General features: G+C 37.6%; 1 protein-coding gene across 4 annotated transcripts in view; it reads right to left on the reverse strand.

The window, feature by feature from the left end:
- LOC120724348 (T-cell surface antigen CD2) overlaps positions 1-17,354 on the reverse strand; it is a 61,818-nt gene that overhangs the window by 3,251 nt on the left and 41,213 nt on the right. Inside the window, exons 1-5 of one of the 4 annotated variants that reach the window (XM_040016509.1) lie at positions 1,975-2,230; positions 1,028-1,357; positions 587-838; positions 295-495; positions 58-174 (exon numbers count right to left, since the gene is read on the reverse strand). In XM_040016509.1, coding sequence (XP_039872443.1) covers positions 58-174; positions 295-495; positions 587-838; positions 1,028-1,357; positions 1,975-2,023 — 949 coding nt within the window. In that variant the 5' untranslated portion in view covers positions 2,024-2,230. Of the gene's footprint in view, positions 1-57; positions 175-294; positions 496-586; positions 839-1,027; positions 1,358-1,974; positions 2,231-17,354 lie in introns of those variants that run through there. The other 3 variants (XM_040016514.1, XM_040016511.1, XM_040016510.1) reach the window with 3 other exon arrangements.

Consider the following 17,354-nt stretch of genomic DNA (forward strand, 5'->3'; position numbering starts at 1 on the left):
AAGCTTATTAGTTAACAATACCCACAGATTTTATATGTGACAGAAGAATTTTTGTACCTTTTGGTTTTGTAGGTTTGTTGTTTTGTTTTTTCCTCTGAGCACAGATCACCACCACACCCACAAGTAAGAAAAATACCAGTGCTGAGAGAACACCACCGATCAGTGGCAAATTGGCTGTTTCAAAAGTAAAATACATAAAAAAACAGATGTTTCAGTTATCAAAGGTATGTTTTTTGTAAAGGAACATAAAGAAAGAGAAAGTGACATCAGTGGATCTAGTTAGTTTTCACTTACTAATGTACCATTGGTCATCACTGTTGGAAGTCACAGTTTCATTGTTGAATTGTGTAATTGACACTGTGCCAGTCTCCTTACCCACAGAAGTTGGTGTGACTGGGGTAGGTTCTGTTGTTGGTTCAATACACAGGCTGTTACTGTCCACAGGCACCCACCCTGATATCTCTGTCCCATTGATTGAGGTGCAGTTAATGAAGCCTGGCAGAAAAAAACCCAAATAATTCGAGAAAGATGAAGTGAAGTGAAATAGTTGTTATTACTGACTTTCATTCATAATGTTGTTACTCACGACAGGTCTTCTGTTCTTTGGAGACATTACTGACGTTGTTCCTGACTGAGCAGACCAGATGTCCTGAGACGTGCTGTTTCAGAGTGATGTTGTTAGTCTCATTATTTACAGAAAGGAGCTCAGCATCTGTCAGTGTGCGTCCATCCAGAGTCCAGCTGTACTGAGGACTGTCCCCTCCCTCAGAGGAGCAGGACACCCTCATCTCTCTCTGGGACAGACACTGAGAGACCAGCAGGACAGAGGACACAGGAGCTGAGAGAAGCACACACAGATAACTTAGATTTCAAATTTAAATCTTTGTCATTGTTGATACTGTCTAATGAAGAACAGGAAAAGCATAAAATACATGTAGCTTGTGTATTTTGTGCTATCTCACTAAGGTTATCAAAACAATGTTAAATGTATATCTATAATTTGTTCCGAACAGAGAAAAAAAAATACCTTGAATAAACAACTGTAAAGTCTGCTCGCCTGATGATTTTCCATCTGAACCAAAGATTTTAAGGGTATATTTACCACTGTCATTCCTACTCAGGTTATTGATCCTAAATGTTCGATTACTGAGAAAAAAGCGAGACCTGTGTGCTATTGTGCTTTTGTTGTCAGTAATAACCATATTATTTCGGACATATAGTAGTTTTAATGAGTCCTTTAACAGTAAGTATGTTGGTATTTTTGAGGTGCTGTCAATCAGCTGGATGTCCACAGTTCCTCCCAAAGCTCCATAACACTGAGCTCCATCCTGTCTGCCATCACAGTGAGTTTCCACACCTGCATGGAAAATGTAAAAGAAAACAAAAGCAAAAACTAAAAAACAGTAATGATTCAGCTTACAGCTCCATCTGACATTTAAGTTTTAATATTTTTAGAAGAACATTTAACAAATAATCTTAAATCAGTTATATCAGTAGAAGTACAGATAATTAACTGTATGTCTGAGTTTTGAATTTTGCAAGCAGTCCAGTGTTTTTTGTTTTTTGTTTTCAATTCTTTAGAGATTTTTAGCATTTTAAAAATATATTTAACTCACCCTATAATTATGATATTGTGTTGTTTATGAAAATGATTGATGTTAAAGCTAGAATGTTTTCATTTTTTAGTTTTTGTTAGCATACTGTCTGCAAAATACATTTTACTGTAGTAAAATAACCCTGAAATTTTTTTAGAGTGCACATTCATGTTAAAATGTTGAAATGATATTAGAACGTAGCATTATTGTAAAGTTAAAGACTTCAGAAAATAGCACTGTTATTATGTTCAACATATCCTGAACTGAATTTATTTATTTGTAAAACTTGTGTCATTGACAGTTTTGAATCTTGTGACCCCAAAACATGCTATTTATGCACAGAAACAAAGTATGATGAATTACAACATGAAAAGCTCACCATGAGAGAATCCGAGCCACATCAGTAGCAGTCCAACTACAGCTTCCATGTCAGCTGCTGAGCTTCTGTTGATCGTCAGCAGCTTTCAAACCCTTTTCCTCAAAAACAAATATGTGTGTGCCGCTCTGAACAGACTGCAGTGTGTCCTGTTAGTGATCAGCCTCAGAGGAGAATGTGTGAAAATCTTTACGTGAGGTCGTATTGAAGTTATCTTTTCATGCACTGAGAGGATGAAAGGAAGTGGTATCAGTTTTTCTTCCCCTTTTAGCCCTGACAAAAAAGAGAATTCATGTGTGATAGACTGAGAGGAAGAGAAGGAAATGTTTATCATTTATACTAAAAGACGTTTTGACTAAGACATATTATAGATTAACATGGAAACAATCAATCACAGAAACATGTTTAGGTGGCAGAATAATAATACATCATGGCTTATAACAATGATAATAATAATCCAGCGTTCTAAACCACTTAAGCTTTCCTTACCAAACTGGTAGAAGTTACAACAACATTATGAGTAATGATTCTTTACACACACTGCATACTAGAAGACTTCAGTATTTTAAAACTCATTAGATAAAACTTAGATAATTGGAAAAAAAAGGGGGTGTGGGGTGGACAGCACTGAAAATGTAAGTGCAAATCTTAAGAATGTATGCATATCTTTTAATAAAGAAATACAGTTTTATATAATAAAACAGATTACAGTTATACTAAACAGAGGTAGAGGTTTTATTATTTGATTTTAAAACCTGAACAATAATGATCACGGGGTTGTTTTTTGTTTGTTTTTTACACAATGTCTCCCTCTAGTGGTAATGAATTATACAGCCTCAGAATTTACTGGATGCACACGTTGCTTATTTGACTTCTTTGTTTCTGGCAGCTTCACAGATACTTTTTAGATTTAATATTGTCAGTTGTAAATCTCATCACATTATCACCCCCCCCCCCCCCCCCCAAAAAAACAAAAAAAAACAAAACTTTTTTAAAAAGTGTTTTGAGGGAAGAGCTTGCTGTGTCTGGGTGGGCAGTCAGAAATAACAGGATGACCACCTGATTGAGTCACATACTCAAGGTTAGAGCACGTCAGTAGTAACATGCAGGCTGCTGGTTTGTGTTCCTTTTCATATAAGAATAATTAACATCCCGACTAAAGTAATTTTAAGAAAACTAGTTTTTTCCAGTCTACAGGTGTTTTTCATTGGATGAAGACCAGCAGTCAGTACAGAAAATCAGCATCATTACATTTACCTTCTGTAAGAGGAGCACAGTTACACAAATCTTTCTAAACCCTCACAGCAATGATCAGGCTTTTTGCTTATTACAATTACTGATAACAATTAACATGGTTAAAGTTGTAATAAAAGCTTGATGAAAATAACAATTGAACAAAGTTAATATTCACTGAAACAAATGTGACGTCATGGTTCACCTTCTGGTTTACTTATAAATATAACCTTTCATTGTTTCATAGTTTTAACATGAAAATACCAAGACAAAACCATAACTTACATTTAAGGAAGGGTTAGCAGTAGAAGGCTCTCTTTCAGTGTCCTGCTGCCACTCAGAAAGTATGCAAATACAAGTTAAACATTTAAGAAATCTATCATTAAAACTGGTAGCTTAGCCAAATGTCCGAATGTGTGTTTGTGTGCGTGTGACATAAAGAGAGAGAGAGAGAGAGGGGGGGGAGGAATCCTATGAGCACAGCTCACTAACATAGCCAAATATTTAAATTATTTTACTGGGTCCAGTTAGCAAAGCATAAAACTTCATCAAAATCCTTTTTGCACCAAATGTATTCATGTAATTGTAAATTACGGACAATGTTAAACCGATTGGTGGCAGCTCATTATCACATTACCACTGATATCCAAAGAGTTCAGTGTCTGAAAATATATACATTAACAGTAGCTCTGTGTGTCTCTTATGTGTCATGGTAGACGTAACCAGGTTTTTACTTGCATGTTGGAGAATGATCACTCGGATGAGGCCTTGATGTCTCTATTAACAGGAGAATGAAAATCCTTAATCTGCAAGTCTGCTGTTGTGCTCTTTTTATAAGCTGGTAGTTATTAAACAAGAGCACCACCAATAACAACAACAACAACAACAATAACAACAACAACAACTGCCGGTTTCCCCAATCTTATAAACAGTACATATGCATAATGACTGAAACTAGCACCACTGAAGGAACAATGGGCTGGGAGGTCACCTTCATCATAATTATGCAAATTCTCATGACCACTAATCAATGGCCATGAGTACCATTCACAGAGAGTTGAGGAATGGCTGCAATCACAGCATTGTAGGATGGCGAAAGATGTGTACATCCTCATCATTGTGTGTAAATAGACTGCGGAGTCCTGGCCTGACGAGGTAGCTCTTCTGTGTTGTGCCATCCGCTTCGCCAGAGGTTGTTTGGTTTCCCCAATGTATAAATCCTGGCAATTCTCCTGGCACTTAACAGCGTACACTACGGTCGTGTCCAAATTCATGGGCTGCATCCTCCTGAGGACCCGGCCTTCGCAGTCTACGTCAATCTCAGCCAAACCAATTTACTCACGAACAAATAAAACACTGAAAAAAGCCAAACAATAACATTTTTAGGTTATCTAAGTGACTTATATATTATGTTTAACCTGAGTAGCAAAAGACCGCAGTGATCTGAAAATGATGTGCCGGGAGTTGTGCCGTTCTCGGCGGCTCCAGTCACCCTCAAGTTCCCGGCTAGCTATTGAGCTGGTGGGTAACAGACGTCTCCGAAAACGTCAGAGCACTTTTGCAAATATGTGATATCTTGATAAACCGAGCAGATATTTGAAGTTTACACAGCTACATTCTTGCCTGAAAATATGTTAAAAGTTTATTTTGTGATCCAGAAAGAGTAATAAGAGTAATATTAAAAACTTAGTAGCGGCCGCCATTGTTTAAAACTGGAATTGACTAGGCCACGCTATGAATTCTGGGATATGGTGGGCCACGAAGGATACACCCTGAACCATCCTTCAAATTTGGGGAAAAGGAGGACACATTTGTCGGCTGCATTTGGAGAAGTCTACAAATTTGGACAGCCTTCATCGCGTCGCTGTGACGTAATCGGCCTACAAATGCAGCTTCAAGTAGCTCTGTTTGTGTCGGGGTTCTAATCCTTGGGGTTGACCAAGTTTTGGCACAGCGTGCTTTGGGGTTTAAAAGCCACAGAGACCCGGTGTTTAGAAAAAAGTGCTTCTCAGCTGTTCCGATACTCCTGACACATAAGGGATCACTTAGCGGTTGTCTTTCTCTCCTGGATCAGCTGGAGCTTTCTTTTGGTGCCTTAACCACATTTACTCAGGGCCTCCTTGATGTGATGTTCTTCTGCTTTCCTGGACACTGTGTCAGTGTGGATGGTGTTCACTCTATGTCTTAGTGTCCTGATGACACCCAGTTTATGCTCCAGTGGACGATGAGAGTCAAACCTTAAATACTGATCCGTATGCGTAGGTTTACGGTACACATCTGCTTTTACATGTCCCCCATTACTGATGGAAATCTCACAGTCTAAGAGGGCTAACCTGCAACTTTTCATATCATCCCTGATGAATTTGATGTGTTGGTCCACCGAGTTAATGTGGTCCATGAATTGTGGTACGTCCTGAGATTTGATTTTCACCCAGGTGTCATCCACATACCTGAACCAATGACTTGGTGGTGTTCCAGGGTAGGATAGCAAAGCCCTCTTTTCCACTTCTTCCATGTACAAATTGGCCACGATGGGTGAACTGGGGAGCCCATGGCACACCCATGTTTCTGCCTTGTAGAACTGACCCTTGTATGTGAAGTAGGTGGAATGAAGACACGGTTCCAAAAGCAAACACACTTGGTCGATGCTGAGAGTGGTCCTGTTGCTGAGGTTGGGGTCATCCTGTAATCTCTTATGAACTACTTTCAACTCTTCCGTGACTGGGATGCAAGTGAAGAGAGATGTAACATCGTACGAGACCATGGTTTCATCTGCCTCCATAACGACATCTCTCACCTTTTCAACAAAATCCAGGGTGTTCTGGATGTGGTGTTCAGAGCTGCCTACCAGTGGGTTGAGGATCGAGGCCAGAAACTTGGAGATGTTATAGGTGACCAAGTTGATCATGCAGACAATCGGTCTTAAAGGTGCAACCCGTTTGTGTATCTTCGGTAAACCATACAGACTTGGTGTAGATTCGCCTGGGTATAGCCTGTGGTATGAGGTCTGGTCAATAGCATTTTCTTCTTCTAACTGCTTCAGACAGTCTATCACCCTCTTCCTGTAACAACTTCCTGGGTCTCGTTTCAGGGGCTCATAAGTATTTTCGTCACAGCAAAATTCAACCCTTTAGCAAGGATGTTTTTCTCTGTTTGGGTGAGCTGTCTGTCAGACAAATTCTTCACCCACTTGTCCACATCCTCGGTGTCGCATCCTTCTCTCTTCTGACTGCTGAAGACACTCTCCATATTTTGCTGTGGTTTCCGATGTACAACAAATAAGTCAAACTTCCTTTGTTGCCTGGTCTTAGATGTCTTATGCTGTGCTAGATGAGCCTTCTCAGTGAAGTCAAACACCCTTTTAAGAGTATTCTCATCTAGAAGCATGGTAAGTCTCTGTCGAATCCGCTCCTCTTGAGATTTTGGGATGTCGATGGTAAAATGCCTCACCCTGCATCTGAGGCTGAATTTCAGGTGGTTCCTGTAATCTGCCATCTTATGTGCTGTTTACTCATACTGACGTACAAGCTTTAGGCAGTCCTTGCCAAAGTGGGTTAAAACTTCTTGATGCATGTTCAATCATCCAGGTAAGCAAATCTCCAAAAGTTGATTCTGTTCATCTGGACATAACGTTTTCAGTGGGAGAAACATTTCGTCACTCATCCAAGTGACTTCTTTAGTCTCAGCTGACTGCAGGTTTCCCCAATTTTATAAACAGTGTATTTGCATAATGACTGAAACTCGCACCACTGAAGGAACAATGGGCTGTGAGGTCTTAGATAAATAACAACATTGTCTAAAAAGTTTTAACCCATGTAATGATTCATCTGCTTTTTTGCATTTTGCAGAAGAGAGAAGACCCCTGGATTTAGTGATGGAGTACATGCAGAGGGTTAATGTGACAGAAGAGGTTAGGGTTAGGGCTGGGTATGGTCACTGATTTCTAGAATCGATTCGATTCCGATTCACAAGGTCCCGAATCGATTCGATCCACGATTCGATTCAATTCGATTTGAATCTGGGAAATTTTGAAAGTCAGATATATTACAATTCAGATCAGTACATTTCCATATTTTTATATCTATAAAAAGAAAACTGACACTTGCAAGACTTTATCAAAGGTGTAAGCATCACAGCAGATGCCTTTGTGTCAAAGTAGCTGAGGATAAAACACAGAAAAACATGAAGGTGATTTTCCTAGCCTGGGATTTTATAAAAATATTCTGCAGTAGATCAAAAACGAAAGAAACCCATTGATCAACATATGAACATTACCTGATGCTGCTGAAGTGAAACAGAGCAAAGTTACTGAGGTTTTACTAGAGACACAGCCAAGCGTTTTGCAATTTTGCATAATTGTAAAAAAGTTAAAATTTGTTCAGTAGCCAATTGAAAATAGGCAGAAATTAGGTTTTCTTTTCGGAAGTAAGTAAAAGGAAAACAACAGCGGCCTACAGCGCTGTAAACAACGGCAGACTTGTGCGCAACAAGCAAGCAAATAATGCAGAAAACAGATTTTAGACGCGAAACTGTTCTTGAAGTATACAGAGAGAGAGAGAGAGAGAGAGAGAGAGAGAGAGCTGTGCATGAAGTGTGATTTTATCGTGGTGGAAGCAAAACAGCAAAAGTCAGAGGGAATTCATGATGATGTTTATGTGAAGCGTAGTTTGGATCTTCTTTTGCTGCTGGTTTAGTCAATATTGTTTGTAGAGAGATAAAACCTGCAGCTTCAGAATCAGCGCAAAAAGGGCGTAAACACAAAGCGCAGACCCGCCGAAACATCAGAATCAGCGAGCTGTCAGCTTTCAGCCCCGACCGTGTCCGTGACGTTGGGTGAGATTCACTGCTCTCAGTTACTGTTTTAGCTGTTTGGTGATTGTTGAAATTTTGTGAGGTTTAACCTGAGATTCTGGCATTTCGGGCAAAAAAAAATTATATTAAAAAATCGATTCAGAATTTTAATGAATCGATATCACGTTATCCAAGCTAGAATCGATTTTAATCAATAAATCGATCATCAAAACCCACCCCTATTATGAAATACATAAATAAAATGTAAAAATAAAATAAAAATAATTTGATATTTACTACTTTGCCATAGTGATATCTTATGATAGCTACTAGGCGATAGCTCTGGTGACCAGACTATAATACTGTCTGACAGTGACATAGCTGTTTAAAGAAAAATAAACATTTATTCAGTATTATTATTTATTTATGGCAACTTAGTAAATAATTGGTTTCTTAAGTAAATTCCAATATTGTCTAAAAAGTTCTACTACATTTTTTTTATTGATCTATTTTTTGCATTTTGCATTTTGCAGGGTTAAGATGGTTTAGGCATATGCAGAGGAGGGATAGTTGATATATTGGACAAAGGATTTTTAAGAATAAGCTGCCAGGGAATAGAAGACCACAGAGAAATAGTCATTGATGTATTACTCACAGCATCATTAGTTCACTGCCCTGGGTGGTACTGCTGACTGCTTGGGTAAAACACACAGTTTGGGAGTTCACCGCTGCCAACAGCTAGCTGAGTGTCAGAGGAAGTCTTCAGTTCCTCATTAAAGGAACTGAAGGTGTGAAAGGTGTGCACTGACAAGGTGTGAAAACATGTGCATTAACACTGTGCCAATGCACATATTTTCACACTGGCCTTTAGCTTATGATTATTTCCTGTTCTGAAGTCAAACTGTATTTATTATACCTTCTTATGTTCTCTCTCTTATGGTTTTGTCCAACACTTGTGATTTATTGTGATATAATGCTTTGCATGTATGTTTTGCACTGCTTTGCCCCTGCATGCACAAGTTTAGATTATAGTTTTCCTTAAAAATACTTCTAAATGTTTAAGAAGGTGTTTAGCTGAATATGTAAATATATGTATGTAACACCACTGTGAAGCAGGAAGTGAAACTTCACAGCTCATCTTCTGATGACTTTCAGATTTTGTTCATTTCTCAGCTCTCACAAGACTTTCACATAAATGCGGTTTTAATCATGACAGCAACGGACCAACATCTGTAATTAGACCCATATGAGACAAATACAGAAAGTTTTTTAATAATTAAAGACAGAATTTAAAAGACATTTGGTAAAATCAACATTTAGGAAGATCTACTAAATGCAAACATGAAGCTATGAGTGTATAATAAACCCTACAGAAAGTTTTATTTGTTGAACCTCGAAACAATGTAAAAATCTAAAATTGCCAAATTATGTGTTGGATCATCCGATGCTCAGCATACAATAAAGGTGCAATCTGTGATTATAAGGGTAGCTCACTAAACATGAAGACATATCCTTGGATGTGTGTGGTAAGACTGAGCTGAATCAATGCATCGAGAAGTTTGTACTCCAGACATGAGGTCAAGCAAGGACTGAGACAATATATACATACGTTACAGATTGTAAGACACAGGAAGTGGAACTACACTCAAAGAACAAGAGACTAAATCCACCAAAGTAAAACAGGAAGTTGATGGCAGACTCAAAACATGCAACCTTGACAGAAACACAAGAGATAAAACACGAAGACAAGACTGAAGACACATAATGGAAATACAAATGATAACACAGATAACAGGAACATAACCATCACCCGATAGACAGAAAGCTATGGAGCTCAAAGAAAAAATTTCATCTCAAAACCCAGAATTAACATCAAGACCTTTGGAACAGAAGCACAAAACAAACACAAAGATGATCAAGAATCCCAAACTAGAGAAAAACTAAACATCCCAAAAAACCCTTAATATAAAAAAAAAAAAAAAAAAAAAAAAAAAAAAAAAAAATCAGGAAACATAACATGACTAAGTACAAATAACATGCCAAGATGTTGAAAACAAATCCAGAATATTATCAGTATTGTGAGTAATATGTCTATAACAAGCACTTTGATGTTGCTTAAATCTATTACTGTAAGCTGTTTCTTGAGCTGAACATGAAGACATGAAGATGAAGCTGTGGTGACTTGGATAACCTTTGTTCTGTTAGCGATTCAACTGTACACAAAGACAGAAATTAAATGACCTTTAGGATCACAATATCACCTCCTCCCTCTGTGAACCTTTATTGGTGCAGTCCGTGTAAAAGCACTGACCACTTATATCACCTGACTTTCTGTATCTTGGCATACATACAGTCATCTCCTCTTAGTTCAGTGTGCCGAGGTCGCTTTGAAAACTTGACTTGGCCGTACTCCACCTCTGCCTCCGCCTTTGCTGTTTGTTCCATCTGGTTCCCCTGTTGTTTCATGACCCTGACATCAGCGTAGGTTACTTTCTGGTCATCTTCTTCATTTGCAATAAGGCATAACAATCAGGTGTGGCAAAAACGTAGAATGATCGTACTTATTCACTTTCTTGATAAGAATTAAAAAAAAAAAAGTTCACTTTTAAAAGTTTCCGTTGGTGAAGTGTAATATTGTTACTTTTGGGCAGATGTGTTTCCTCACATTTCTAGTTTTAGCTATGAGGAATAGTGATACTTGCAAATATCACTCACATGAGACACAGTGATCAATAAACTTTGCTCAACAGCAAAAAAACCAAACAAACAAAAAAAAAACCTGCAAAAAAGAAAAATATAAGCTGAGCAAACTGAGTTAGCAAAAATTTAGTTTTGTACCTTTTTCTTTAGTTGGTTTGTTGTTTTGCTTTTTCCACTGAGCAAAGATGACTGATGCACCCACAACAATGAAAAATACCAGTGCTGAGAGAACACCCTCCTCTCTCCCTGGGACAGACACTCAGAGTCCAGCAGGACAGAGGACACAGGAGCTGAGAGAAACACACACAGATGAGTTTAGATCTGAAATTTAAATCTTTTTCATTGTTTAGAGTCTCTAATGAAGAACAGGAAAAGCAAAAAATATGTTTATCTTGTGTATTTTGTGCTATATTAATAAGGTTATCAAAACAATGTTTCTATTTCAAAAAGGAAAAAATACCTTGAATAAACAACTCTAAAATCCGCTCGCCTGATGACTTTCTATCTGAATCAAAGGTTTGAAGGGTATAATTACCACTGTCTGTCCTGTTTGATCCTAAGTGTTCTATTACTGGGAAAAAAGCATAAATTTGTGTTTTATGTTTTTAGAAATAACATTATTTCTGACAAATAGTATTCGTGATGAATTCTTCAAAAGTTGGTATCTAGATATTTCTGCAGTGCTGTCCATCAGCTGGATGTCCACAGTTCCTCCCAAAGCTCCATAACTCCGAGCTCCATCCTGTCTGCCATCACAGTGAGTTTCCACACCTGCAAATAAACAAAAATAAATAAGCAAAACTTTTAGAATTTTGAGTGTTTTGTCCCACAAGAATGACTGTAGCAACATTTACAAATGTTCAACAAAAACAAAAACAATGGTTTTGTTGCTACTTTGCCTCTTTGAATCCAAACTATGAAAAAAAAAAAAAAACCTATACATTGTTGTGCAGTCACAGATTATACAGATCTGTGACAAAAATACATTTAAGGCTTTTTTTTTCACAGAGATGTGTTTTCAAGAAGAACATAATAACATTTCTGAAGCGAAAAATTCTTCTGAGTTCACTGTTGTGCATGGTCCTTGTTCTTACATCGTGATGGGCAACTATGATACTTAAAACAGTCATTTTAAATGCTACATGTAGCCTGTAAATTGTTTATAAAAAAAAGAAAAACGTGTCTCTTCATTCTCCCAGGTACTGTAAAAAAATGTTTTCACACTTTTGTTATTTGCAGCAAAATCCTAAAAAAATATAAAATTACGTAAAAGACAGAAAATTTAAATTTGAATATATATGTGTGTGCTGCTCTGAACACACTGCAGTGTGTCCTGTTAGAGATCAGCCTCAGACAACAGGTGAAAATGTTGCTGTCGGGTTTTATTGAAGTCGTCCTGAACTGTATTCGCTGAGTGCATGAAAGGAATAGACACAGCTTTTATTATGAAGCTTATCCATAAGTTCACTGAGGAAGATCTGTAATCAGTAATCTGCCTGGTTCCTGGCTGCTTTTCTGTTCTCTTCATCACTACTACTAACATCTAGACTCACCACCAAGTAGATTAATTATCTCTCTCTCTCAATAAATCATGTTAAATTCTTTCAAGTGATCTCTGCTTATTGAGCCTCTTTTAGTCTTCAAGAAAGGGAGAATTCATGTGTGACTGACTGAGAGGAAAAGAGAGAAACATTCCTTATTTCTAGTAAAAGAGCGTTTGAGACTCATAGCATAAATTCCTCAGACACCCATGCTGAGCTGGCATTCTCTTAAATGATAGATCTTGAAACCATATACTATCAATACATCTATTAAAAATGTATTTATCATAATAAAATGATATCATTGGCAGCATACAGTAGTGTGTATTTTACCTGCCCCCTTTCTACCCTACACGTCTGAGGATAGTTTCTTCCAAAGTCAGTTATCATGTGGGATTAAAAAAAACCCCATAAGATAGAGCTTCCACACTTTTTTGTAACGTCTGTGTTCAGTATTATTAGCATTAATACCGACATGGAGTTCATGGAGGCTCATTGCTAGCCACACTCAGCAGGAACCCTCAGACAAGCAGACAAGAACACACTGGAGTCCACATCATGAACTAACAATAACAAGACCAACCTAACATAACTGTGATAAATCTCATAACTGTAACTGTAACACAGTCGGCTTAACACAGGTCCGTACACTAGTGTGCCCTTCCCCTCAAATGAACTGAACAGGTGGGACAGGGGAAAACATTAAAATCAAATCCCAGCTTTTATGCACATTGTCACTGTATGTTCAGCCAGTTCAGCATGAAAACACTGTAGTTAACTTTAAAATAGCTGAGACAGAGGTTAGCTTTAGCAGCAGCTCACAACCAATATTCATACATGCAGGGCCGTGGTAGATGTTGGTGAAGGCAGGAAAAGAAGGAGTTCATCAGGAAAACAGACAGAGAGATGGAAAGAATGAGAGCACCCAATCACAAACATGCCATCTCAAAGGACTTCAGCACCAAAGGCCTCACACTATGAGGTAAACCTACCAGTAGCAGCTGGTCATATTAAATTGTATTTGGGCTTTGCAGTGGTTGTCATACAAGTAATCATGGATTGTGTGATCACTCTGGGGAATTTTTTTTAATGTTTTGTTTGTGAAAATGGTGCTTTTAACATTTTGTCATTTAAGCATTAACAACATGGCAGAAGTACACATGATGATAAAATATGTACATTCACACTTCTGAACCTCGTAGGTTTCATCTAATGATCCTCTTCTGTCCTGTTGTTTGTGATTTTAGATGACATTATGTCACCCAACACTGGAAACTTATCATTTAAAGAAACATAATGCTGTGAATGTAACTTTTGCATTGTTTTGCTTCTGCAAGCATTCATTAAATATTTGCATGTTTTTAACAGTCTCACTAAAAACAGAAGCATGCATGTGCAACAGTAACACCTCTGTAAACCAGTAGATGGAAACTTCACGCTTCCCCATCTGAAGACATGTTGCTTACTTCTCAGCAGAAGTTGCCAATGTGTCTGTGAGCAAAGTGTCAGCAAAAGCCAACTTAGATAAACTGAGACATGTTGCTTCAAAAAAAAGGAGAGAAATGTTAATAAAGCTTTAAGCTGGGTGTTTAAACAAAGGTAATATAGCATAATGTAGCTAATATTTAACCAGAGATTTTTCTTTCCCTTCCAAAGTAAGACTATAAAACGTTAGGGAGTATTATTTTATTATATTATTATATTTCTCATATCTGGTTACACTTTAACAGAGCTAGAAATATAGTTCAATACCTGCACCATATTATTTTTAAAGAAGAAGTATTTATTTCTATATTTATCTGTTTTTTTCCACATTCAGTGAAGCATCGTGTTTGTAGCACCTCTGGCCTTTCTTCAGTGAAAACAGTGTTCACAAGTGGCCTCCAGCTAATTCCTTTAGTTTGATTTTTATATCAAGTTAAGCTGCTGCTTTTAGTGTTTTTGGTTTAGGTTTCTTATTAAGGCTTTTGTAAAACTAACTGTAATTATTGTCATTTACTGTAATTTAATTTTGCTTCTGAACCTGTTTTTCTTTCCCTAGTGGGTCCAGCCCTGTTATTTGATCTATTCCACTATTTGATCTAATATTGGAATTAACTTGATTTCAGATCTTGACTTTGTCAGCAATGAGTTTTTGTGCCTCACAGTCATTTTCCAGTATAATTAAGGGTTGTTATTGGCTAATATTTTCTGGGGTGTAAACCACCAGGTGGTGTTGCTGTTCCTTTTCAATTATATTACTCCTGAGCTTCAGCACATTTGAGCCAGGAGTGAACGATTCAGTGACGCAGAAATGAAAGGTCATGTTAGGTCTGTCACAGGCAGGGTTTCACTTTGATTAATAGTTACAAGCCTGTAATGTCAAACTTCATTGAACCCCATGGTTGATTGTGAGGGTGGCTTATTAACTTAAGAAAATGACACATTAAGGCAACTAAATTAAACTAAACTAAAGATGACTTTTAAATGGTTATTAGCAAGGAAGTTAGATTCAAGTTAGATAAGAAACAAAATTCATTGTTGTATCAGCTAGTCATTTAACAGTATCTGCAAGTCATACGCTTCAATAATAATTTAAGTTTTTTTTTAAGTCGCAATAATTATCAAAGCTCTGATTATCAGCTTTTTTTTGTTGTTCTCACTCGTCACAGGGAGATATCCTCTCCTCTTTGGAGACACACATATTGATGTTGCTGTTTACTGAGCAGGCAAGATGTCCTGAGACGTGCTGTTTCAGAGTGATTACGTTACTCTCATTATTTCCAGAAAGGAGCTCACCATCTGTCAGTGTTCGTCCATCCGGAGTCCAGCTGTACTGAGGACTGTCCCCTCCCTCAGAGGAGCAGGACACCCTCATCTGTAAATTGTTAAAAAAAATTCACAGATGAGGGTGAATGTCTAGTGTTGTTGCTGGCGGGAAAAATCGTTTTATTCACGATAATGTCTTATAACATGTTAAATGGACTGATTCTTATAAACAGGTTTTCTAGATCACACCAGCACTTTTAAGTTCTTTCTAACTAACATTCACACACAGTCATACTCCAATAGATGCATTGCAACTTGGGGTAAGCGTGCAGACTGGGGGAGCCAAAACTCGAACCCCCAACCTTCCAATCAGTAGATGACCTGCTCTACCTTCTGAGCTACAGCCCACCATTATGCTCAATAATACACTACAATCATCAAATTAATAATAAGCTGATTTTCAGCTTTATCATTTCATTTTGCAAAGCTGAACATTGAAGGCATATCACAACTACCACAATTTCTTTTCCAAATATAATGGCACCCTCTAGTGGTAAATAATAATAACACCGCTCCATTGTTGGCCATTATTAGCTTTGATGCCTGTTTTCAGCTCTGACTTTGGGTCTGAGAATGTCACACTGGTAAGAAATGTATTATCTTCAGCACTAGACCTCATCACAGTGTCATATCATTCAATTTCAAACAAGTGTGTTTTTGTAAGAAAAATCCTCCTGTTTGTTTATTATGTTACCCTCCACTGTTCATTTGTGATGTACGGAAATATGATTCCTGGCTCAAAGACTAATGGGAATTGGGAGACAAACAGACATGATAAGTTATTAGGTATTTTCCCCCTTAAACATCAGGCATTTGTTAGCAGTGTTAGTCCTAGTATGCTTGGATGAGGTGCAGTCTGTGTTACGATGATGGGTCTTATGGCCCAGCAGTTTCAGTTTCTTGTGTTTTTTTTCCATTTTGTATTATGGTTTGAGTCCACCTTGTTAGTTTAAAGGTTAGTCAATAGTCCCTTGGTTCTTATGTTTAGCTTTTGGTTGTTAGATTTCCCCGTGTCTTTGCTCCTGTGTCTCCCTCTGTGTATCTAGTAAGGAATACCAGGAGGAGTTAGCCCTCCGGTTACAGAGGATGATCTCCGGACTCCCTTGGCTATTTGGCGTGCTACACCTGCTTATTCAGGGCTTCCTCGTCTCTACCGTGCACGTCCACCAAGAGCAGCAGCTTTAGTCCGGCCCGGTGTTCCAGATTAACTGGCGTCGCAGATCAACTGGCATTGGTCAAACAGATGTGTGACTTGCTTTTCAGGAGCTGCTACCGACAAACCAGCAAATAAACACTAAATATGTCATCTGTGACATGTTGCTGACAGGTTATTTCAACACAGTCCGTCAGTCGTGTGGTGTGGTGAATTTAATAAACATTTGTAAGGAGATGGTGATTACTGTGAATTTACAGCAGTTACACAGTGATTAATAAAAAAACAGCCAGTGTGATTGAGTCGCTCGTGAGTAGAATAAAGAAAGTGAGTGACTCAGGTGTGTCAGTTGGTTTGTCATGTGGTTTTGAGAGTTAGAATATTTATATTTTAAAGCTAAGTTTAGAATATTCAGAATTTATTTTCCAAAATTTGCATATCATCATGAATTTTAAGAAAAACAATCAATACAGGAATGAACATATATACATTTATTTTTTATGAGAGCAATTCGCATACAGGTCTTCATAAGAATCAGTGACTAACTATATGCTATAAGCAATACTGTTAAACCTGCAGAAACATTTTGATTAAAAGACTGAATTAGAAAATAAGTAAAGGGAGGGGCAGCAATCTGCTGTGAGTGTTGGGGGTGAGAGGAGGAAGACAGGTCCAAACAGATGCTAAGAGCAAGAGATTTATGAAAATGGCCATTAAATACAAAGTGGTGTATAAACACCGGAATACCAATTTTAAACCATAACTTGTATTTAAAGGAAAAGTGAGAAGCAGACACTAAGAAAAGACACAATTAAATTGACACTGTTAGCTTAACTAAATAAAAATACAATAAAGAACAAACTGAGTCATCTATACTGGAACAGGTTGTGATATTTGGGACAGATTTTGTGAATTTGTAAATATCTATGGACACTAAAAAAAATTACATTCTAAATACAGAGAGCTAGAGGGTAGTAATACAGAAGCCAAAAATACTTAGTACAGTGTTTATTTCACACCTCAAACATTTAGTAAGCAATTAAGCAAATACAAGTAATCTGCAATCAATTACAGGTAGTAAGAAAATAAACTGCTAACTTTTTTACGCTACGTCCACACCTATACGGGTATTTTTGGAAAACGCAGCTGTTTCGTCC

This window comes from Simochromis diagramma, unplaced genomic scaffold (genome assembly GCF_900408965.1).
Source record: "Simochromis diagramma unplaced genomic scaffold, fSimDia1.1 OVJJ01000685.1, whole genome shotgun sequence".
In the NCBI taxonomy this organism is placed as follows: domain Eukaryota; kingdom Metazoa; phylum Chordata; class Actinopteri; order Cichliformes; family Cichlidae; genus Simochromis; species Simochromis diagramma.